Genomic DNA, 24,606 nt, shown 5'->3' with positions numbered 1-24,606 from the left:
TCTTCTGAGCCTCAGCAGTGAAACTGCATTTCGCTTGACCCCCCCCCCCCCACACCCCCAGGGCTGAGCATCCATCACTGGGGAGGCTGAGCGGTGGGGGCTGCAGGGAGGCTGTAATTGTCCTTGCCCCCAGCAGGGCTTCCTGGGCAGATTGAGGGTCCTTCATGGCACAATTGGTGCCACCTTAGCTTGGGAGCAAATTGCCAACATCCGCCAGATCATAGAAAAAGCAAGAGACCGCCAGAAAAACATCTACTTCTGCTTCATTGACTATGCTAAAGCCTTTGACTGTATGGATCTCAACAAGCTGTGGAAAATTCTTCAAGAGATGGGGCTACCAGACTACCTTACCTGCCTCCTGAGAAATCTGTATGCAGGTCAAGAAGCAATAGGTAGAACCGGACATGGAACAACGAACTGGTTCCAAATTGAGAAAGGAATACGTCAAGGCTGTATGTTGTCACCCTGCTTATTTAACTTATATGCGGAGTATATCATGCGAAACGCTGGACTGGATGAAGCACAAACTGGAATCAAGATTGCAGGGGGAATATCAGTAATCTCAGATATGCAGATGATACCACTCTTATGGCAGAAAGCAAGAGGAACTAAAGAGCCTCCTGATGAAAGTGAAAGAGTGAAAAAGCTGGCTTAAAACTCAACATTCAAAACACTAAGACCATGGCATCTGGTCCCATCACTTCATGGCAAACAGATGGGGAAACAATGGAAACAGTGACAGACTTTTATTTTCTTGGGCTCCAAAATCACTGAAACAGTGACTGCAGTAATGAAATTAAGACACTTGCTCCCTGGAAGAAAAGCTATGGTCAACCTAGACGGCGTATTAAAAAGCAGAGACATTACTTTACCAACAAAGTTCCATATAGTCAAATCTATGGTTTTTCCAGTAGTCATGTATGGATGTGAGAGTTGGACCATAAAGAAAGCTGAGCGCTGAAGAACAGATGCTTTTGAACTGTGGTGTTGGAGAAGACTCTTGCGAGTCCCTTGGACTGCAAGGAGATCAAAACAGTCCATCCTAAAGGAGATCAGTCCTGGGTGTTCATTGGAAGGACTGATGCTGAAACTGAAACGCCAATACTTTGGCCACCTGAGGTAAAGAGCTGATTTAGTGGAAAAGACCCTGATGCTGGGAAAGACTGAAGGCAGGAGAAGGGGACAAGAGAGGATGAGATGGTTGAATGGCATCACCGACCCAATGGACATGAGCTTGAGTAAATTCCCAGAGTTGGTGATGGACAGGGAGGCCTGGCATGCTACAGTCCATGGGGTCACAAAGACTCAGACATGGCTGAATGATTGAACTGAACTAGCTTGGGACTGAACTGAACTAGCGCAGGGTGCAGAACGACAGGTCCAGGGTGTGACTATCTTCACCAGAGAGAACTTGCTGGATCTGGGCTTCTGAACTCCAGGGTGGTGCTTGGTGGGGCTGGGGCCACACCAGCTGGGACACTCGGAATAGTCTCACGTGATTCCTGACTTTGGAAATTACAGGAATATAGGCTGCTTGAGAGGCTTCCTTTGTGGCTCAGCTGGTAAAGAATCTGTCTGCAATGTGGGAGACCTGGGTTTGATCCCTGCATGGGGAAGATCCCCTGGTGAAGGGAAAGGCTACCCACTCCAGTATTCTGGCCTGGAGAATTCCATGGATTCTACAGTCCATGGGGTTGCAGAGCTGGACACGACTGAGCAATTTTCACTCATTCACTCACTAGGCCGCTTGAAAAGCATGAGAGGTGTGGAGGGTCATCACAAAGTCTCCCTCAATCCTCCGCCCCACTCAAAGCTCACGTTCCCTGTGAGGTGACCGTGTGTGCATATACATATAACACATCCCAAAGCTACTGGGTCAAGATTAAGATGGGTTAAGATTCTGAATTTACAAACAAAATCTAAACAATTCCAGGTTTGTGAAATCACCCTGTAAATGCACATATTTAAATAAAAAGCAAAACCAAAAGCCTTTACTTCATCTTTTATTTCTTATAATTAATGGCTAATGAAAGCAAAAAGTGATTGTAGCACCTACTATTTTAAGATAGCAACTGTAACTTAAGTGCTAACCTTCTCCATGACACAGGGAGCCATCCCTCAGGGTGGTAGTGGGCGTTTATTTAGGTTTCCCAAACCCAGTGACTACTAATCAATTTTATCACTGATCACGGAAAAAAAGAAACCAAAACATGTCATTATTATTCCCCGTAGCTGGAAAATTTCATAAACAATTTTCTCCATGTACACGGTTCCATGACTGAAACCAGAAGATAGCTACCAAAATACCCAGAAGTATGATTCTCAGAGAAGGCCCAGCTACTTCTGAGAATTACCTGGAAGAAGGCCAAGGGGCAATGCAACGATAGGGGGAGTGTGCACCATCTTTCGGGAGAGCAATGTTTACTGGAGGCTAAGAGATCACATGTTTATTCTTTAAAAATGGTAAATGGATGCTTTCTTCCTCATATGAAATACAGGGAACCCCAAAACCTAAGGCATGATTTAGGAACCTCCACTGGCAGAAGCAGTTAGCTGATAGGAATTCTCACTGCACACACACCCTGGGGGTGTGTGGCCCCATCCCCACTGTGTGCCTCAGGAAAGCACTTGGCACACCAAACCTCACCACCCTGAATGTCTCAGTGCGAAGACTGAATGTCCTGCCCTGGACACAGAAGGTCTGAGAGTCACCAACACTGTGCCAGTCCAGTGCTGTCTGCCCCTTATCCAGGAAAATGCCAGCCAGAGGTAGCAGAGCTGGTCTTTTATGGGCACGAGTCCAATTCTTTGAATTTAACTTTTCTGGCTTCATCTTTTTAGTTGCAATAATTCCAACAAGTTACTGGTTGCGCCTGTGTTGATGTAGCTCTCAGACCCTATGGCACCTGATCTCAGATCACAGCAAACAGCGACACAACTTCCCAACTGTGATCAAGCACTTCCTGTTCCCATGAGGCTTCCTGCCCCTAATCTAGTTTCTGGATATTCTGGCTCTTTTCCTTCTTTGTATATTCTTCCAGTCGAAGAAGCCACTTTGCCCAGTACTGGGAGCAGAGCTCAGCGTCCATGAAATGTGGGTGGGCAGGGGACCCGTTTTTGTAGGCCACCACGATCAAGCCGCACTGAACCTAGGAAAGAGCAGGGCGATTTCAGAGTTTGCAGCGGCAGCAGGACAGAAGCTCGCGCCCTTTTCACTCCAGGGCAAGCCCAGAGCAAAACAATCAGCACTGAGAGCTCCCACCTCAGTTTCTAAGTCGGGCTGATGATACACAAGAACAGAAAGATGAACATAAAGAACCCGCTGTGATCATTAAAGAACTATTAACAACAAAAAGCCCAGGAAGTGGGGAAAGTGCTCTGTGAAGTGCAGAAGGACAGAACAGAGGAAGCAGTCGGACGCACACAGGACAGAACTTGAAGGCGCTATGGCCTGGCATGGGCAAAGCCTGAAGCAAGCCGGGCTCTGCGTCCTGACCTGAAAGCTGTAGTTGGTGTCGTGGTTCAGAGCACCGACATATGCCACAACTTGCAGTGGGTTGTCAAATGTGTTTCGGATGAAAGGCTTTGGCTTCTCTGATGTCTTCCAATCAATCACACAAAGCTTGCCCCTAGAGAGAAACCAAAGGAAGCCCTTGAAGGTGACAGCTCAAACTGAGACTCTGTTAGGTTAACCCTTTTCTTACTATAGTTTGCTGCTTGTCACCCAATGACTATGGCTTCCATTGCCCCCAGTTCCAAGCAGACAGCCCTCCTGAGCTTTCCTTGGAACTGAAGAGGTGTTGAGCCCCTCATTCAGGTCAGTGATGAGGTGTGAAGGGGTTGACCACAGGGCTGCAGCGAGGGCCCAGTCTCCCCAGAGCAAGCCTCTAAACTTTCTAGGCTTCTCTTTGGACCTCCACAGTTTAATAGTTGACAAGGGAACTGAAACTACATCTGCTTTGCTTCTAACGTCTATCAGAATGAACCACAACAGACCAGCAGCAAAGTCCCCATTGTAAGGGACCAAGCATCATGGCGCCTCAGAAACCAAAGCTGGAGTTCAAGTCCATCAACACTTAAAAGTAGCAGCAATATGTATAAATTCAAATGAGAAGACCTGGTTCCTGTCCTAGAAGTTTACACACAGGGAAGGGATATATTATTTTCTATTAGGGATCTTGGGAAAAGAAAAAAAGTCCTGCCACTTCTTTTTTTTTTAGTAAAATAACCAGTACCTTCCTCCCTCTCCCCCATCCTGGTGGGGTTTTACACTTGCCAACCCCATGTTAAAAGGACTGCAGGGCAGATGGGTTGAGAACCAGTGACCCTCAAGCGCGCTTACTGCTCTGCCTTGACTTCAGGTTCAAAACCAGCTGTTCAGAGGGAGATCTCCTTGTTAACATAGCCCTGGAGTTAGAACCTATGCAAGGTATTTAGTGAACTCCGAGAGTTGGTGATGGACAGGGAGGCCTGGCGTGCTGCAATTCATGGGGTCACAAAGTTGGACACGACTGAGTGACTGAACTGAACTGAAGGTATTTATAAAACCAGGCTAGAGGAGCGCTGACTAAATGAAAGAAAATGTGAGCTATACACACCATTTAAAATTTTCCAGTAGCTACATCCAAAAAGAAACAGGTAAAATCTTAACATTTTATTTAACCCAATATATCCAAAATATGATCATTTAAGTATATAATTAACATTAAAAAGTTGTTAGTGAGATATTTTACATTCTTTTTTGTGCGAACTCACTGAAATCTAGTTTGTGTATTTACAGCACACGTCCGTTTGGACCAGCCCTAGTCAAGCGCTTAGCGACCTATGGGGCCCACCGCTACCCTACCGGATGGTACAGATGTGGAGGTAATAACATCATCTTTGTAACTGTTTTCCATCCTGTAAAGCTTGACAATCTCTGCAAACGAAGAGAGGTCCCATCATCCCCAGGGGACTACCATTCCCAGTTCTCTCCCTTGATAAAATCAAAATATCCTACAGTATCAACTTCTGCCATGTACCAGAAATGTGCTATAACTTATAGAACTTAATATTATGTAAAAAAAATCTTAATAGTATAAACCCAAATTAAAATTGCAGTAAGACAGTCCACAAATAGCTCTTTAACAAATGAAAAGGTGCTTAGCCTAGTTAATTTTGAAAAACAGACTGGAATGATGAGACATAGTGTTAAAACACCCGTTCCCTGTGACCCCGCAATTTCCCTTTCAGGTCTGTACCATAGAGCAATGGTTTGCTATGCCGGGTGCAAGTGACAAGTGCCTGGAGAATTTAAGAATTATTTGTGCTCAGGCCTACTTCAGATCGACTGGATTTATTCATATCTCATAGGTCGCTCACCAAAACAAACCAATGAACCTGTGCACCTGCCGGAAAAAACTGTCCGGACAGAACACGAGGAGACCTGGTCACTGCTACAGTTTGTAACTGTGAAACTCTAGAAATAACCCAGAGCTCCCAATATGGAAGTGAATACAGTTCATTCATACTAAACAGCAGTTAAAAAGAGAGAAGAGGGTCAAAATAACAAAGCTAACACTTTCTGAGCAGATAGTATGCATTTTAAGTACTGTACCAGGATTACATTTAACCTCTGTAACAAACCTGTGAGGTAGGTACTATTATTTGTCCTATTTTACAGATGAACGAATGGAGGTACAGAGAAGCTAAGTAAGTAGCCCAAAGTTAAGAAGAAAACCCAGAAACCAAACTCAGGCAGCTTGTCTCCAGAGCCCAGTATCTTTTAACTAGAGTTCCATGGGTTATACTAACAGATTTTGCCCCCACCCTCTTTATTGCTCACATGCTTTTTTGGGGAATATGGATATCTGCAGATTATATCTACACTCGAAATCTGGAATAAGTGGGGAAAACAGTAACAGCAGCAATTTAAAGATCACAGGAAGTTTTAGTGAGCTCAGTGTTCCTATGCATGTCAAACACTGCATGGAAGCCTTGAAGAAAGTTGATTTTCAGGGCCAACAGACCACGGTGTCATTTTTAGCAAAACAGGAAAAACAATGCAGGAATCAGATTGGATCTTATGGCTGGTACCTTGCCTGAGCGTAGGGAGCGGGGGGACATGCTGGAAAACAGGCCATCCTAGCCATACTGGACAGTTACACCTTTCCTCCGCCAAACACCCTGACCTGGGCACACAGATTGACAAGGATGATGTGGCTCTCACCTGATGCGACTTTGCACAGGCTCTACCTTGAAGCAGGAGGTGAGAGGAAAAACTAGTGCTGGATGGGAACCGTGTGTCCACCCAGAATTCTCTCACCTCCACACTTGATGTGAAAAACCAAATATACTTACTGATAATCAGCCACACAGTCCAGAAGACCCACATACTGTAAGGTCTCATGTTTAACCGCACTTTCCAGGGCCCGCACTCCACTGATGTCTTTCAAAACATGCTGCACACTTTGGACATAGCCAGATTCAAGGAGACTTTCATCTCTCTCTTTTAAGTTCCCCTGGGGTGAAAGTATGCTTTCCAAGGCTCCATGAAATTGCTTCCCTTGTAAAAACATGTCTGTAAAGAAAATCAGAGGAAACGGACAACAACAACAAAATATCCCAAACAAAGCTAGTACTAAAGAACAAATACTCTGTAAGACTCTGAACAGTGAAATTAAAAATCACATGAATTTCCTTTAAGTGACAACCTCTAAGAAACCATATTTCAGCCTCCTAAGAATGCCTAAGAATGCATTTTGAGAACAACAGGGACTAGAAGAGCTTAGATAATACAATGGATTAAACTGAAGCATTTCTAGTAGAATTAGGCCAAAGCTAGAATTGAAGATTTGGGGGGCTACAGGACCGTATCTAGTGAATTCACATAGCACTGTGAATTTTAGAATTCATTTAATGTAGGTAACCAGTAAGTTAACCAGCTGTGATAGTTGTTAGACATTTAGAGAACTGCGCTTGTTTATAGTTCTTTTTACAACCAAATCTGACTTATGAACACTGGTGGAGGCATCCTTTACCAATAGGCTTAGTGACAGGAAAGGCATGAAAATCAAGGCATGCAGGAATTAACATTGTGGGGCTTGGGGGAGGGGAGGAAAACATGACATTCTGCACCTGCGCTTGCTTTTAGGACGAAAGCAGCCTGAGATAGCGGCTCTGTCCTCTTTTTTTTTTTTTCTCTCACACACTTTTAAGAAAAGAGGACATAAACATATTCAACAAGTGCGAGATATATTATATATTCACTTGACTCTTGATTAAGGAAGGAAAGACAGAGGGTGTTGCTATGCTAAGCGCTGTTTGGCACTTTCAAACTGTTAACTTTCAAACACAGCAACCTGGCAAGATAAGGCTCTTCACTCCCATTTTAATGAGGCCCAGGCAGTGGCTATTAAATTGCCCAAAAGCAAAAAGCTGCATGGGCCTGGCCTCAGAGTCCAAGCTCATTCCAGCCCATCACCCAGAAGAGCAAGAAGAAAACTCAGGGGCCATCAGGTAGAGTGACACACAGAAACAGAGGAGGAAATATATGTGCTTGGAGACACACCCACAGAAAATGGGGAGTCATCTCAGCTAATGAGGCAATGTCAAACCATGTTACCTTTGCCAACTAGTTTTTACAAAGGTTTTGAAAGGTCAGTTCTATTACTGGCAAAAAATGGAATTGCTTTAGGGACACAACTTAGAAAGTGAAGTGAAATTCAACTGAGGACCTAAGTTATTCCACTCCAAATTTACCTGGCTTAACTGGATTTATCAGTACATAAAAGGCCTACAAATGTTTAAGGCTTATGGAATTAAAACCCAGGGAAAAGAAGTGTAGTTTTCATCTACAGATTAGCTTTAATGAAGCAGAACACAAACATGTTAAAAACAGGAAGGAAAAAAACTGCTTTATCAACAGCCAAGCTAAGAGACAACCCATTCTCCAGTGCAGTCTTTATCCCTGGCGAGCTCTTCACGTGTAAGGTGCGAGGCAACAAACACGAGGATCTGGGTTACAGGATCCCTTAGGATTGTAAAGCTAAGAACATTAAACATGATTCAACTTGTGAAAATAAATTTTAAAAGATTTAAGAGTTATTGCAGATAGCAATTAAGTTAGAGTGTTCCTTGAATAAATTAAAGGAATGAAAGTGCAGTGTTTTCAAGTCTTATATTAACAACAAAAAAATCATGAATCTCCTATATTCTAACTGACAAGCATGGGTATTTTAGAATTAAAAAACTATTCAATGTAGCAAAAAAAACAAAAAACAAAAAAAAGCAACCCCGGAAAAAATAACTGCCAGCTTTCCCTCTAGGATCAACACAAGTATAAATCAAAGTCAGACTTTCTTATCCTCTGCAATCTTCAAAAGGTAAATTGGTGCTTGGGAAAATGACCCTGTTTTGGGGTTTTTCTGGTCACACTGTGCAGCATGTGGCATCTTAGTTCCCTGACCAGGGATGGAACTAGCACTGCTGCAGTGGAGCCACTGGACTGCCAGGGACGTCCCTTCCTGCTCTTATTCTTTCTTCTTTATTTTGGGCCATGACATGAATCTGTATGTGATTGCCCTATTATTAAAAAAAAAAAAAAATTTAATTCTGCCTGTTTAAGGTTGATCCTAAATTGACGGAGAAATCATATCATAGTAATCTAGATCTATAAAGTTGACTTCATGGAGTCAACCAGTTTTCTTTCTGCCTGGGATAGTGGGCTGGCTCAAACCAAACAACTCCTACCCTTTATCAAAGAGCCAGCAAAGTACTTCCTTCCTTTGTGCCAAGAGCTACAGACCTAGGTATGCAACATCCCAGCAGGTTTCTTAGATTCCCACAAGCTGTAATATTTCTGGTTTAAAGAGAATAAAACAAAACAAAACTTTCCATAGGAAACAATGTCCATTTTAAATGCTAGTGTTTCAGATAAAAAACTTTAAATGCCATTAAAATATTTTTTAAAAATGTTGCTCATTTAACAAGCTGAGAAATTTGGTGGTTGTTACTAATTAACCAGGTTAAGAAGGTAGTCAGCTCTGGCATCCAGTCCTTGGCTGAGGCAGCTGAGGAATTTATATGGGGCTTGACCATTTTCGCCATATCCAAACGCCACCTAAATACTTAACATTTTTCCTTTAAAACACATGTGACCACAAGTTTAATGTGCTATGCACACACATATCTTTGTTCTAAGATGCCTCAAAGTATTACTTCTGTATTAAAAATTAAAGTGCTTCTGGACCAGTACGGGTGCATGTCCTGCACTCTAGGAAGCGGGGACTAAAGGATGCTCAGTGCAAACTCAGCTTTAACAACTGTGATCCTGCTGGGACAGCAGCGAATTCACCTGTACTAACAGTCTCTTCTTTCACCTTGCTTTTGGGTGGAATATGTTTTACAAAAGCTATTCTCTTTGGTTGTCCAAGTTAGTGAGTTAGGACAGGAGTTGCAGGCTCTGAACATCTACCTCAGTTTACTAAGATCTAAATACAGATCACACGTTCTCACTTATTGCCAGTCTTTAAATTTACGAGTCAGTCTCTGCTGATAAGCAGACCAAGGGGGCATTTACTAGATTCTGAACAGAATGCCTAGCAACAACTAGAACTCCATTATGTGATGATTGACTATTCCATCAAAAAAACAAAACAAAACAGGAAATTCTAATACTGAAGTCTACAGCTTATAAAACAAATGAATTTTATACATCGTTTAGTCAAAGTGCTTGATCTCTCTGCTTTATCTGTAAAATGGGGATAATTGTAACTGTGCTTCATAGGGTTGTCATGATAAAGAAGTGAGTTATAAAAAAATGCTGTTAATACTATCATCTGAAAGCAGCTCCTCACTAGCTATAGGGGTGCCTTCTACTCTGGGAAACATAATAACTGTAAGCATCAGGATTGAGAAGATTACTTGAAGTATATTCAGCAAAGCCATCCTCTCCCAGTTCCAGAATCATGCGCTGCCTCCACTTCTCCAGGTAGAAAGTCTGTTCTGACGTCATGGTCTGCTGCAGGACTCGGGTCACACTTGGTATCGAATTCCTTTGCAAAGGGATTTTCAGAGGAACTGGAGGATCCCTTGCTGGGTTTGGTTTTATGCTTTTCTCTGGATTGAACAGAGGAAACCAGTTTTGTGGAACTCCTGCTTCTTCTTCTTGCTTTGGGGCCTTACTCTTACTCACCGGTCCATAGAGTAAAGCATCTTCCTCGAACAGAGTCTGTGGAGTCCGAGCATGGTCTCTGAATGACAAGACAGACCTGACCAAATCAGAGTATTTTTCCTGGTCCACTTGTTCATAAGGGTTCACTCTTTTCTTCCGGCCACGCAAATAAGAGGAAGTGGAGAAAACAACACAGGGGGCTGCTTCTACAAAAAACCTCTTTGAACTTTGAAGCTGTCTACAGATGGTCTGAAATACCTTCATCTTTAAACTTTTTTTCACTTCCCTCTGGTATACTTGTAATGTTGAAGGCCTTTTTAACTTCTGCTTTCCTATCAAAGAGAAAGTGGTGTTAGATGTGTTAAATGTTTGAACCATGAAAGTGAAAGCTGCAACTGTATACTGCTCTTTAAAATTGTGTTCAATAACTTTTTAGACATGTTTAACAGAGAACAAACCTGACTCCATATTGGATCTATTCTTTTAAACTGTAGTTCCCTGCCAGGGCTTAATATGGTCTTTACACCTTTTGTAGGAGAATGTTATGCCTATAGCTTGGAATATACAGGAGAGCCCATCCTCAGAGTTCTGATCTTTAAAGGTATTAACATGTTTCCAAGCATAAAAAGTTACAGAACAGAAAATAATTGTCTTGTTTGAGGTTTTTAGGAGCATTGTGACCAGACCTCCCCGGGCAGCTACAACAAAGGATTCCTGCACCAAGAAGTTTGCAACAACCAGTGACACTCCCTCCTTTTAGGATAAAAGGAGTCTCAATTCTAACTCTGGAAAAATGGCTCTTTGGGGCATTAGTCCACCATCCTCTAGGTCTGCTGGCTTTCCAAATAAAGTTGCTATTCCTTGTCTCAACAACTTATCAGTCAATTTCTTGTCTTGTCCTGCAGCTGAGCTTGGAATTGGTACTATCTGTACAAAACTACTTTTGAAGGACCAGCATTTGTTAAACGTGAACTAGTAGACAGCTTGGGACAACGTGTCCCTAAAATTCACTATGGTGCCAACTGCCGCCTATGAAGGGAGCTCTGTGTGATACAAAGAAACACAGGACAGGACGCTAGAGGGGCCTGGTGGTCACACTAGCAGTTTAACCACTAATCCCTAAACATCAGATTTCTGAAAAAAAATTTTTATTGGAGTATAGCTGATTTACAATGTTATATTAGTTTTAGGCGTAGAGCAAAGTGACTCAGTTATACATACACATATATCCCCTCTCTTTTAAGATTCTTATCCCATATAGGCCATTGCAGAGTATCGAACAGAGTTTTCTGTGCTTTACAGCAGGTCCTTGTTTGCCTATGTGCTGTGGTGTCCGACTCTTTGCTACGCCATGGACTCTCCAGACAAAAATACTGGAGTGGGTTGCCATTTCCTTCTTCAGAAGTAGTAGGGTATGTGTCACAACCCTTTCAAATTGCGGTGCTGAAGAAGACTCTTGAGAGTCCCTTAGACAGCCAAGAGATCAAACCCAATCAATCCTAAAGGAAATCAACCTTGAATAGTCACTGGAAGGGCTGCTGCTGAAGTTCCAATAGTTTGGCCACCTGATGTGAAGAGCGGTCTTTCCAATAAGGAAAGATTGGGTCTTTCCAATAAGACCCTGATGCTGGGAAAGCTTGAAGGCAAAGGCAGAAGGGGGCAAGAGAAGATAAGACGGTGAGAGACCATCACTATCTTCACCGTCTGAGCCACCAGGGAAGCTCACCTCACCAACGTGATGGGCATGGATTTGATCAAACGCCAGAAGACAGTGGAGGACAGAGGTCTGGCGTGCTGCAGTCCACCTGCTGGGCTGCAGTCCATGGGTCGCAAAGAGTCGTACACGACTGAACAAGAGCAACAATATGTCACTCCCAAATCTCCCATTTATTCCTCCCCACTTCTCCCCAGGAAACCATAAGATTGAAAACCAGACTCTCTGAAAAGTAGCATGGAGGGAGAGCTCTCATCTAACCCCTCACACCCCCTACAGTGGGCGCCGCTAGGATCCATTCAACACTGGGCACTCGCGCTCCCAACCGGTTTGAACCGCCAGGGGCGGTCAGCAGGGCCCCGCCGCCATGTACGCGCTTCGGCGGAGCCCCACAGGACCAGGCCGGCGGCGGACCCTCGCGCGAGAATCACAGTAGGGAACGGCCGGCAAGGAGGTACCTCAGAAGCCGGTGCCCTCCGCTAGCTTCAGCGCGCGAACGACCCCGCGGGCTGGTCCTTTCGTCCGTCCCGCGCTTTGCCCTCAGGCTAGGCCCCGCCCAGGCACGGCGGCCCCAGCAAGCACTGCGGCGCTCATGCCCCGCCCCTATACCTGGTCCCCCAGCTTCGTCCATTCTCCGGCGCTCAGTTGGGGGGGAACTCTCCCTCCGGCGAGAGCGCGGGCGCCTCCAAATCGCGCCATTTCTCTCTCTCGCGAGGTCTCGTGACGTCAGAGCTCGTCGCCATCTTGGCCTCTGGCTGAGTAATAAATTCCTCCGGCACAGAGGCGCGCGCCCTTTCTTGAGACGCACCTCGCTACTAGAGCTCCTTGGCTTCCGCGTCCCCAGGGCGGCCCTGCGGTTGGCGGCTTCCGGGTGGCCCGGAGCGAGGGTAGGCCCCCGCGTCGCTTCTTTGCCCGGCTCCAAGATGGACGGCAGCGGGGACGGGGGAGGCCGCCCTGGGGGAGCACGTGGGGGCGCCGCTCGCCTTTCCCGGGGCTGCTGGGACGGTGGCGGAATCTCGAGGCTTCCCTCCGCCGTCGGGCAGGGAGGCTGGCGGAGGCGGGGCCGCGGCCGCCCCTTCCCCTGAGAGGCGCCCCGGCGGTGGCGGCGGCCCAGCCTCTTCTCTCCTCGCACACCCAGGCGGCCCCGCTCGAGACCCGCGTCGCCATGGCCGCGGTTCCCGAGGTGTTGCAGCAGCAGGAGGAGGACCGCAGTAAGGTGAGGCCCTGGCCGTGCTCGGGCTCCGGGCCGGGAGGCCCCACCGGGCCTCTGGGCCCCACGCTCCTTTCGCGGGCCCCCAGGGTACCCCGCCGCCCTCCCTTAGCGTGGTCCCGGGCGCTCCCGGGACTCGGGCCGAGGGCGCACGCTGCGCCTGTGCGGTACACAGCTCTCCCCCGGGGAGCCCGGCGGTGCACGTGAGACCCACTTTGCACGGTGCAAAGGAGCTCCGAACCGCCCCCACCCTTCCAGAAATTCTGGGGAAATTCCGCCCAGGCCGAAGTCGGACTCGTGTGCCCTGCAACTTCACTAAGCGCTCAGTGCGCCGCTGCGGGACTTGGGTCATTTTATGAGGTTCTCAAATAGCTGAACTTTTCGCCCTTTACACGTGTGTGGATGTTAAATTATTCTTCCCTGCCACTCGCATCTGGAGATCTAAAAGGTAACCAGTGCAATAAATGCCTGTCATCGTAGCCAATTAAAGATCGAATTAGGTCTCCGCTTTTATTGGTCCTGTCTTGGCCAGTTACTTTGGAGAATACAGGGGTTGGTGTGAGCCACCGCGGTTTGTGCAGAACCGTCAACAAAAAAGTTTTTCTAACAGAAAATTGAAAAACGGTAGTCTAGAAACTCGAGGTGCTCTCAGATTTAGTCTGAAAGTCATCGCTTTAGAAACCAAAGCACGTTTTATGGTCCACAGGTCTTTGGACAGACCTTTTCATCTAGTAGGTGACGGTTGTACCGCTGCTGGGTTAGTTACTGAAAGTGTGAGGAGAGCGTTTTCGTTGGGGGTGTTTTTATTTCTTTCAAAGCTGAAAGAATTTTTTTTTTTCCCCCTCCCTAAAGCCAGAAGTGGGAACTTGAGAAGACTTTTGCTAGACGATTCCAAAGGTAGTTTTCTCTCTAGAAGTTTAGGTGACTGAATAGAAATTTTGATATCCCTCACCTTGCATCTCCTTTTTCGACCCATAATTAGTTTTACACTGCTGTTTAAAACTTCAGTCGACTTTTCCGTTTGTTAGTATTGTATATCCCTGATTGGTTTTAAGTACCTTCACCACCCTCTGACCCTCCAGCAGGACAGGATTGTGAAGGCTACTTCCTTCTGGTTTTAGTGACTACAGGAAAGGACTATATAGAATTATTGCCCCGTTTTTTTTTTTTTTAATTGGAGAAGTAAGGAAATAGGAAATTTAAATGTTACTGTTAACAGCTTCATTTTTCTTTCTCATCTCGGATACTGGTCCTGTGATGTGGATTAAGATGGTTTTTGAAGTGAAAGTTCAGGCTTGTTCGACTCTTCGACCCCATGGACTGTATAGTCCATGGAATTTTCCAGGCCAGAATACTGGAGTGGATAGACTTTCCCTTCTCCAGGGGCTCTTCCCAACCCAGGGATCGAACCCAGGTCTCCCACATTGCAGGCAGATTCTTTACCAACTGAGCTCTGAGGTTTTTAAGAAACCAACATTAAAATGGTTTTTAATGTTCACCAAAAAAAGGGAGTTCCAAATAGGACAAGAGTGAAATAACAGACGGACAGATCTTGGGCAGACAGTTATATTGCTGTAATACAGCTTTGTTAGTTAACTGAAAAATTTTGCTTTTCTGCTGAAAATATTAGAAGTTTAAACTTTGCGATTATCTGCTTAGGGATTTCCATGAGGATAGGGGTTCTTCAAAGTTGGCCCCACTAATAAGTCAGGGAGCATAGTTGATCTCTAGGATTTTTAATCCCTCTACAGAATTTTTGGCTTGCAAAACAGGAGAATTGGCCTGTATCCAGTAGCCTGGTGCTTCCATTTAGTGGTTTCCATTTGAGCTGATGGTGTTGATTTGTCCCTTGCCCAGAAAGCAGTTGCATGATTAATTTGGTTTTTAACTAATCCTGTACTGATGGGAAAGGTTGTGTTATGGTCCTTAAGTTTAGAAAAGTAAGGTTTTGCCAAGTCCAGCCCCTGGAACAGTTAACTAAAACTTTGATACCATTAGGTTCATCTCCAAGATAAATTAGTGCAGTACTGAGGCCCCCCCCTCCCCCCACCGTCCGGGCCAAAACATACACTGGCTGGATCAACATCCTAAGGTGTCTGTAGTTTTTAATGGTTAGGGGGAAAAATTGGGTTATGCAGAACCTTGTTCCCCTGAGATATTTATTCAGGCCTCCAGTCGTTTGCATGTTCTCCAGGTCTCCTTTGACCTCAAGGTCCTTTAAACATCACACTTAGGTTCCCACCCACAGACTGTGTGTCTGTTGTGATCCTGTGAGTCTTGCCAATCTGTGGCAAACGGAGGGTGGGTCCTGATTGTCTCCTGGGGTATTTTGTGACTCTTGTTAGTGAGCTGGAGTCAATGTGCCAGTGTACACAGCTTTGTAAGCCCGCTCCCCACCGCAGCCTAGCCTTGTTACTTTCACCTTAACTTTTCACTAGTTGGTTACCTAGGCTTTGGATGGTGTTTTCCTTTTCAGAGCCAGTCATTAATGTTTTACCTGCTGATGCTCTGGTTTGTAGGCAATTAACACGTGTGGAAGTTGTCTGTAGGGATACCACTCTACCAGCCTAGATGGAGTGTCCTATAACTTACATTACAGAGACAACCTGAATTTTCACCAATACTGCAAAGTCCAGAGTAACTGATTCTTGTGGGCTGAAATTTTCCACTGTTTATGGCATGACTTTAAATTCTAGAAGTATGACTTCTCAGAGTTGCCCACGCCTTAGTTCTGGATCAGCAAATTGCACAGAGTGTCTTAAGATCTCCTTTTGTGAGTATTACCGTGACAGATCACGATCTGCCCACTTGATCTGCTGCGGGAAGAAATGGCCCAGGGAGAATTTTTTGGATTCTGAGATCTAAGTTCTTTGGTATGAGACCTAGTAAGACTAAGATCTAATAATGTAGAGCTTCAGCTTGAACCAGGGTTTCTTAATCTGAGCACTGCTGACAGACATTTTGGGCTTCCTTAGTGGCTGTCAAAAATAAATGCAGACATTGTCAAATGTCTTGGTTGAGAATCACCAGTTTAGACTTTCTAAGATGGTATGGTGGGTAGGTCAGCTTATGTTAGAGGCTAATCTTTAATGTGCCAATTTGTTTCTAGGTTTTTTAGATGTTTGAGAAATTCTAAAGAAATAGCATAAAACATAAGCATTGTTGACTATCTTTGACATTAATAGAATTAGCTTTCACTCAGTATTGAGGAACCTGATCAAAAGATGCTGAAGGGTTCTGGGTAGTGGAGGGTTACAAAGGCTGCTGCGCTTAGCCTGTTGGAGTTCCCCGGCCACTTTGGACAGTGGAAACCTGAGGCTCTGATGCCAAAGTGGTGTGGGGCAGAATTGAGTTGACTGAGACTGTGCTGCAGGGTAGAACGTGGTTTAAAAGCCTGCTTTTTAAATGTATTGCTCTCTGTTGTCCTGATTGCTTGAGGAAATTAGGATATAGTACCATTGAACAGTGGTGACAGGCACAGGCAGTGAAGTTAGGTAGAATTTACGGAAGCAACCTTTCAGTGAACCCAGCTTTATAGAGGGAAGGGATGCTGGGACAACTTGTCTTGCATGAATAGCAGATTTGTTTTCTATGGGTCTAAATTGAGAAGTATCTTTACATTACTGTGAGAAACTTGCTCCTTAACCCCCACCCTGAAAAGGATACTTCACCCCCAACACCTGTATGTTTTCTAACTAGCCATTGAGTTACTCCTTAAAAAAAAACAAAACACAATTATTTATGTATTTTAGCTGCCCAGCTCCCTGACCAGAGATCAAACCTATGCCCCCCAGCACTGGGTAGCGCAGTCGCAGTCACTGTACCATCAGGGAAGTCCCCACGGAGTAACTCTTACGAAGAGATTTCCCCCTCTAAAAGGGGAAAGTGAAATTTCTCAACTGTCTCGTACCCCAAAGGCAAAACATAAATACATAGGTAAGAGTGAAGGTGCAAGAGCAACTGACCTTCAGTGCAGACATTGGGTCCTTGGCTTGACTTCCCCTCTTTCTTTTTACGCATTTGGTGTAAATTGTTCAGACACTGATACATGGTCTGGAGAGAAAACTGTAGTTTTCTCGATAGTTGCTTATGCTAAACTGTGGTACGTGTTTTCTGTCAGAAGAGTTTATGGTTTACTTGTTTGTGAGGGGTAGCTCCACAAGCCCTTGTGTCTAGTTATAGTGCCCGTGGTATGGGGCACAAATGCAAGTGTTGCCAGCCTTATCCTCAAGAGCAGGACATAAAAAGTTCGCATGTGTGCTGGGGGGTGCCGGGTAGCTGGTGAGTGATAAAATGAGGTTAAAATACTTACATCTGAAAGATCTGGGACGTGTGGTACCTTTACCTAAACACAAGAATTCCACCAGGAACAGGCAGCCTTCTATTCTCTCTGTTGCCTTTTGTGTCTCAAACTCAGACGACATAATCCTAAGCTCTGGCAGCTCTATCCATGTTGCTGAGTAATCTTTGTTGGTAAAGGTAGATTTTTTTCTCAAATTTTCCTCTTTGATCTTGGGTTGAACATAAAGTAAGACTGCTTTGTAAAGAGTTGTGGACTTGATAGAGTGGGAGCTTTTGGTAGGGAGACTTCATGAGATCAAATAGTAGGTGAAGTGAAGGTCACTCAGTTGTGTCAGACTCTTGTGACCCCATGGACTACACAGTCCATGTCGTTCTCCAGGCCAGAATAATGCAGTATTCTGCCTTTCCCTTCTCCCGGGGATCTTGCCAATCCAGGGATCCAACCCAGGTCTCCCACATTGCAGTCAGATTGTTTACCAGCTGAGCCACCAGGGAAGCCCAAGAATACTGCAGTAGGTAGCCTATCCCTTCTCCAGTGGATCTTCCAACTCAGGGATTGAACCAGGGTCTCCTGCATTGCAGGCGGGTACTTTACCACTTGAGCTATCAGGGAAGCAGTAGATGAATGGTTTTAGCCACTCCAGTACTCTTGCCTGGAAAATCCCATGGACGGAGGAGCCTGGCAGGCTACAGTCCATGGGGTCGCTGAGGGTCGGATATGACTGAGTGACTTTCACTTTCACTTTTCACTTTCATGCATTGAAGAAGGAAATGGCAACCCACTCCAGTGTTCTTGTCTGGAGAATCCCAGGGACGGGGGAGCCTGGTGGGCTGCCGTCTGTGAGGTCACACAGAGTCGGACACAACTGAAGCGACTTAGCAGCAGCAGCAGCTGTGAAAGGAAGAAACTAGTCTGTGTGTGTGCACACGTGTGTGGCAGCTACATCCTCTGTAGTAGTGGTATGTTGATTCTCAATAGAATTTCTGTGCTAGGAGATGTTTATAGGTCTTGCAGTTCAGCCTTTCACCTTGTGAACTCTTGAAAATAATCCAGATATCTTGTAATTAGATGGATTTCTCAGTGAATTTCACTTTAGCCAATGATTCATCTTAATCTCTTTTTGGTTCCATCTTGGCATCTGACTAGCTCATGGGCTTGCAGCCTTGTGAAATGATGATCCAGTTTATCCATTCGCTGAGTACGCTGCACTGACCTTCTTCCAAGCCTGGGTTCCTGTTCTAGGAACTCTGGGTTACGTGGTTGCCAAATGCCCTGCAGTCTGCTGTGTTCTACTGTGGACGGCTTGTGTGTTGGTGGACTACCGGTAAGAATGGCTGGTGTCGGCAGGGATGGGTCCCTGTGGGCTCATCTCACCAAGATGAGTGGTGGAAATCTGATCACTTGCTGCAGCTCTTTACCTGGTTTTTAATTAGTGACTTTCCATAGCTGTTATGTTTGTGAGTAGAGAGATCTCAAAGTCTTTGGTTCTGTGTTCCTTGAAGACTGAGGTACAATATTAGCAGGGCTGGAATTGCAGGGAGGGGAGAGACAGTGGAGGGAGGAGATGAACCACAGATACAGTGCTACCTGGAAGGGCAGAGCTCTTGTGTTGCTCATAGTTCAGTTTTTCCTGTACTGGTGCTCCAGGGCTGAGCTGGCATAGAACACAGACAGGTTTCAGTTAGCTTCAGGGCAGAAGAACTAAAACCATAAAGAGAAATTGAGAGAAAGATAGATGTGACACTAGAATTTCTTTCAGAACACTTCCTTCCTGTGAGCTGAAACAGTGACAGAGCAGTGTCTGTTTCATAAGGCTGCCTCATGTGAGTCTGCGTTCAGAACTTGCTACAAATCCGGTAATTTGGATTTTCTGCAGCAGAGCATTTTTGGATTTATTTCCTTACTAAAGTGTATTGGACTAGGCATGGCATCCCTCCCTTTCCAAATGAAATAATGGCTCCATGCTGCTTACATGGGTTATCTGTGGTTTTGGTCCTGTCCCCAGTAGGGGTCTTCGGTATGTTAGGCAGTCAGGTGAAGGGATAGCAAAGGAGCATCCTTCAGAGAGCATCAGTTTGATGGGAAGAACCTGGTGTAGCCCGTACTGGCTGGGTGCTTTCTGCTCTGGGGCTAGAGAAGGGAGAAGCACTTAAATGTGAAAGGCAGGCATGTATACAGGACTGGTTAGATTTAAGTAATGTTAAGCTAGACCCCATTCTAGCAGATGAGAGTCACTGTGGAGATGGTTTCTTCACATTTTTTTGGTCATTTGGCCTTATGGTAGTAGTGTAAACTGGAGTCTGTACCCAGTGGGTAACGTTTATTATACTTTATCTTCCACCGAAGGTTCTGAATCTAGCTTTGTGTGTTGTCCAGCCACAGAGGTGTACTCTTTGCCATCTCTGAACTGCTTCACCTTTTGAAGAGGGGGTTTTGCAGATGGTGTTAACTTGGCCTTGTACCAGGTGAGTCAGGTGTGAGATCCGGACCCTGAGTGTCCTTGGCAGCTCAGAACTCTGCAGACCATCCTTTGGGCAGGGTCAGGTGCCCCAGCTCTGATGAACAGGTGAGGGAGTGCGCAGGGGTTTGGTTTTAGTTTTTCTCCATTTCAAGTTCTCTTATCAAGCATTCAGATTCCCTTTCTGCGGGGTCACGAGGCATGTGAAATCTTGATTCCCTGACCAGGGAGCAAATCTGCACACCTCGTAGTGGAAGCACCAGCTGGTAACCACTGGACCATTAGGGAGGCCCCCCAGATTTCTTAAAACAGTTAAAATTTTGTTTTCCAAATGAAGAAATGCTTGTTTACTCCCTGTTCTTCTCACAAAGATCACTGTAGTCCTTTACAACTTGCCTTCCACATAGAGTAAATATATTTTAAATTTGGTTCTCACAAGTGGCCTAAGGGGATGAGAAACAAAATTAACTTGCCTAAGGTTAGACTTGGTTCTGAAGCCTCCCTTCACACGCTGAGGCAGCTTGGGGATGCTTGCTGAAACTAGGGAACAGGTGGTGAGAGGGGCTTTGTGTGGAGGCGTGCCACCTGCTCCTGTACCCTCCACCCTGTTGGTTTATGTATTTAGGAGGTACTGTGGCATGGGACTGTGGGGTGTTGGTTCTGTTGATGGATCAGAAAAAGGAGTGCTGAGCTTTTAATCACAGTGGATTCTTCCGGAGTGAGGATACAGTGCTGACTTAGAAGCTTGAAACATTTCGCAACTTTTTACTCCTCTGTGATGTATCTCTTCCTTGTCTGGAGAGCTACAGTACAAGGAAGTTCCCTTGACTTGTGAATAGGGGCGGTTTTTGAGTTAGTGAGGGTTTGCATACTCAAAATTTTGCACCTAACTTTTCAGACAATTCCTTAAGGCCCAAATGCAAACTTTTCCTGTTATCTGTTGTGAGATTTTTTTAAATTGTTGATTGCTTTGTCTGTGGGAGAAGGGTATTATATCATGTTAAGGGGTGAGATTAAGAAGCTGGGTGCTTGATGTCTTGTTAAGGTGCAGTCTTTCCAACCTCGAATGGGCTTTGTTAACTTTGTGTCCTTATCACACTGCTGCTGCTGCTGCTTCTGCTAAGTCACTTCAGTCATGTCCGACTCTGCAGCCTACCAGGCTCCTCCATCCATGGGATTTTCCAGGCAAAGTACTGGAGTGGGGTGCCATTGCCTTCTCTGCCTCATCACACTATCTCACAGTAAAAAATGAAATAGCTTTTGCTGACCAGAAAGGAAGACAGAAAAAGTCTGGGGTTACCTGTGTGGTTGGAGGTGTGGGAACAGGGCCGACCTCAGCGTCCACCTGTGAAGCCCATTGCAGCTTTGATTCCTGCTGTGATGAGCCCATGTACATCCGCCTGGGTGCTCCACCCCTAATTCCGGAGGCAGTGCTGGTGGTGCTTGCTGGCTTATGGGGCTTAGCACTTAGATGGAATTGTCAGCATGTTCAGAAATTGAGAGGAAGCCAGGATTTGTGACCTCTTGAGGCAGCAGAGTCTCAGGAAACGTGACCCTTCTTGCTGAGCTCAGGAAAATGCTCTTTAGTCTTGGCCCCGGGTCTGCCCTTTCTTTCCACCATTAACCAGACGAGCTTTATTCATGTACCGATTCTGACACACAGAAACGTTAAGATCAGGCGGTGGCCAGTACTCTTTGCAGTCAGACTATTGTGAGTTGTGTGTGTGTTGTGAGGTCTTTCTGAATACTGTATTTGCCCAGTCATGAATTATCAGGAGGGAGGTTTTATCAGAAATGTCAGGAGCCAGAGTCACAGCTCTGATGAAATGAAGTATCCCTGACCTTGAAGCTTTATCTTTGTTTGCAGAGATTTTGTAAATGGACATGTGAAAATTAAGCCAGACAAGCAAATATTTCATAGGTGTCATCAAGAATTTATTTGAAATACATGTTTAGGTTGACATGGCAGGAACTGTTAAGTATGTTGTGGTCTCAAATAGCTGATGTTAAAATCAAGTTCTGGTGGCAAGAACATGAGGCTTAGTTCTTCTAGCTAGGAAAGCTGTTGTTACAAGGCTAACTCTGGCTATTGCAATCAAAATTTTTTTCTTAGTCACAGTGCTGAAGAAAAACGGGACGTACTGACTCTTCCTGAGATACTACAAAGAAGTAAGAAGTAATCCCATACATTTTTAGAAAATATATTTAGTCTTTTTATACTTAATGGAACCAACTTTCCTGTCTTTGGTGGTTTTATTTTGAAGAAAAGAATTCAGAGGGAAATAAATACTTGGGATTCCCTGTTCCCTCATCTTCTTAGGTCCGATCTCCACTTGGCATCTCCATCTTCCTGTGTTCAGTAACACAGAGTATCCTGGCAGCCTCCCTTCAGCTCCAGCTTACAGTTGTGGGCCTGGGGAGGGATGAGATGCTTAATCCATGCAATTTGTCATCTGACAGGCCTTCAGATCCACTGTCAGCCTATCTGTCTTAAGAATGAAAGAATTTACCATATTTTAGATTCAGTAGGAATTTTCTTTTTAAGAGAAACCATTTAGCCACTTTTTCCCCCAAAATACACTTTAAAGAATTCTTTTAAAACTGGCAAAATTGGAGTTGAGTATTTTCCTCTTGAATTTCCAGCTCACAAAAATAAGTTATTTTTGTTTCCATGGTAGTGCTCACCCGTCTGCTTTATTTATATGTAATCACAGTGGAGTTCTAATAGTTTATGCCTTTGTTGGTTTTTACAGCTCATCTCCTGTTCTAGATCTCTCATCTCCTTGAGACAGTCCCTGAATATACATAGGTCCACTCTGGAGCGGATTTTTTTCTCCATCCAAGATCTCACACCACATGACTGTTCTTTGTACCTTCTGTCTCTAGGTTATCCCAGCCTCTAACACCTCTTGAATGTTTTTGTAATTTGGGCATGTATGTAGGAAGTTCATGATTTCATTTTTATCTATTTGAAGCCTTCTTAGTACAGTTCTTTAAGTATTAGGTTAAATTTGTTTTTCATACAAAGTATATAATGTACATGAGATGAGAATCACATAGTTGCTTTTTTTAGATTATGGGAATTCACGGGACGCACCCATGCACTGAAGAGCAGTTGTCCCCACAGTTGCAAATAGATATCTCAACTGGCTGTGTTTTAAATGGTCATGCATAGATTACTAAAAGTTTTATTACTAGCACCCCATTTTTGGAAGGATGCCTTTTAGGACTAAAGTGGACTTGAGACTAATAGCTAAAAAATGTATTTCAGCTGAGATCTGTGTCAGTGGACCTGAATGTTGATCCCTCGCTTCAGATTGACATACCTGATGCACTCAGTGAGAGAGATAAAGTCAAATTTACAGTGCACACCAAGGTAAGTGACAGAATGACTGCGGTGGTGAAAACAGTGCCAGGTTACATCTGCCACAGTGGGCGTGAGCTGAAGTGCTGCTGAAGGGTAGCACTCCTGAGGGAGGCCCCTCCTCACTCATCAGATGCCTGCTCCTGGTAAGCCCTGTGCACTGTGGGGGAGCCTTGGGCCCACTCTGCTGGTGTGAGTGGGGCTTGTGTTCTGCCTGGGAAGCACACCAGTCCTGCACAGCTCCACCTTTGTTTCTAATTTGCATGCGTGGCAAGTGCTTGCTTTTCCCATCTTTGCTCAGTTCTTGGCCATCACTTAACCTGTTATGATTCAAGACTTTTTCTCCAAATTTTAAAAATTCCATTTTCAAGTGTAACTGATTTACCATGTTGTATTAATTCTCCAGGTTTCTAATTTGACAAAAGCACTATGCCAGTCTGAAAACGACAGAAAGTTTAACTTCTCAGAGCCCTTTCAGGAACATTTTTAGCCCTTCTTCCATGCTAGTCAAGTGTACTCAGTGCTTGTCTTATGCCAGGCACTGTTGTAAAGGGGTTACATGGACCTGATTTTCTGGACATGATTTCCATTATGATTTTTTCTGATGGCCATCTTACAGGTGAGGGACTGAGGTATAGGTCTAGATAGAGTGGTGTAGGCACAGTCTGAGGCAGGACATTTGGAGCGAGAGCTTTTGGCGGGTGCCTCCCCCAGCACATGTGTGTCCCTGAGGTCCTCTCCCTCATGGGTTTCTCTGCTGCCCTGGTGCGTGATTAGCATACCTGTTCCTCAGGAGGCAGTGTGCATATATCTGTCTTGAGTCAAGCTGAAAGGTGGAGCTGTGTGACTAGAATTCTTTGAAGAACACATTGAATCTTAGCTCTGACTTTCCTAGTGGTAGGGAGGTCATGTGTTGCCACTTTGTTCTTTATTAGATCTCTTAAAAACCAGATGATTTATTGTGCATTTTTCCCATTGTGCACTGCATGAAACCCAAACCACTTTTTCGGAAAATGGTAGTTAACTGTCACTTTGTTTTCTCTTTACAGACCACACTGCCCACGTTTCAGAGCCCAGAGTTTTCTGTTACAAGGCAACATGAAGACTTTGTGTGGCTACATGATACTCTTATTGAAACTACAGACTATGCTGGGCTTATTGTAAGTGCATTTTGAATAATCAGATAATTATCGAAGCCAGTTTCTAATACCTTGGTATTCGTTTTGTTTTGAGAGATTTACCCACTTTGTATAATGGGTGTGAAAATAGTCTGAGTTCATCTGTCAACTAGAGTATATGTTAGCTGTTACTGGTAAAATCTAAAGTAACTGAAAACAATGTTAGAAGCACAGTTTTATAGTCTACAGTCTAAGAGGGTAAGCATTTCCGTGGTGTAAAGTCTTG

The 24,606-nt window shown here is 44.8% G+C and overlaps 2 protein-coding genes and 1 non-coding gene across 13 annotated transcripts in view; 2 read left to right on the top strand and 1 right to left on the bottom strand.

Annotated features, from left to right (window-relative positions):
- Positions 1-1,987: 1,987 nt before the first annotated feature.
- MGME1 (mitochondrial genome maintenance exonuclease 1) lies at positions 1,988-12,857 on the bottom strand. 3 transcript variants are annotated; one of them, XM_004014287.5, is made up of 5 exons: positions 12,477-12,857; positions 9,904-10,485; positions 6,340-6,559; positions 3,497-3,629; positions 1,988-3,149 (listed from the first exon to the last, which is right to left on the bottom strand). In XM_004014287.5, exons 1-5 carry the CDS (start codon positions 12,496-12,498, stop codon positions 2,988-2,990), a joined length of 1,119 nt encoding a protein of 372 aa, XP_004014336.1. In that variant the 5' UTR covers positions 12,499-12,857; the 3' UTR covers positions 1,988-2,987. The 3 variants fall into 3 exon arrangements, with proteins under 3 accessions (XP_004014336.1, XP_012043896.1, XP_027832529.1); XM_012188506.4 differs by lacking the exon at positions 12,477-12,857 and adding an exon at positions 12,326-12,425; XM_027976728.3 differs by lacking the exon at positions 12,477-12,857 and adding an exon at positions 11,880-12,198.
- SNX5 (sorting nexin 5) overlaps positions 12,596-24,606 on the top strand; it is a 24,682-nt gene continuing 12,671 nt past the window's right edge. Inside the window, exons 1-5 of one of the 9 annotated variants that reach the window (XM_042230665.2) lie at positions 12,645-12,754; positions 13,006-13,083; positions 21,952-22,007; positions 23,110-23,214; positions 24,252-24,362. Coding sequence is in view for 2 of the 9 variants with exons in the window: in XM_042230662.1 (XP_042086596.1) it covers positions 18,648-18,704; positions 23,110-23,214; positions 24,252-24,362 (273 nt within the window). In the remaining 7 variants the exon portion in view is untranslated. Of the gene's footprint in view, positions 12,755-12,926; positions 13,084-18,545; positions 19,846-21,951; positions 22,008-23,109; positions 23,215-24,251; positions 24,363-24,606 lie in introns of those variants that run through there. The other 8 variants (XM_042230664.1, XM_060397464.1, XM_012188511.4 and 5 more) reach the window with 8 other exon arrangements.
- Positions 18,546-18,781, top strand: LOC114117660 (small nucleolar RNA SNORD17). The gene has a single exon (XR_003591325.1). It is a non-coding gene; the product is annotated as a small nucleolar RNA SNORD17 (small nucleolar RNA).

The sequence above is a fragment of the Ovis aries genome, chromosome 13, assembly GCF_016772045.2.
Source record: "Ovis aries strain OAR_USU_Benz2616 breed Rambouillet chromosome 13, ARS-UI_Ramb_v3.0, whole genome shotgun sequence".
Taxonomy (NCBI): Eukaryota; Metazoa; Chordata; class Mammalia; order Artiodactyla; family Bovidae; genus Ovis; species Ovis aries.
Note: the sequence above shows the minus strand (reverse complement) of the source record. Positions and strands in the feature narration are given on the sequence as shown.

What these genes read in the sequence shown, in the direction of transcription:
- MGME1 (XM_004014287.5), bottom strand. Translation starts at nt 12,498, where the DNA reads ATGGACGAAGCTGGGGGACCAG. An exon ending in GGACGAAGCTGGGGGACCAG is followed by an intron (nt 10,486 to 12,476) that starts GTATAGGGGCGG and finishes TCTCTTTGATAG; the next exon opens with GAAAGCAGAAGTTAAAAAGG. An exon ending in ACACCAACTACAGCTTTCAG is followed by an intron (nt 3,150 to 3,496) that starts GTCAGGACGCAG and finishes GCTCTTTCCTAG; the next exon opens with GTTCAGTGCGGCTTGATCGT.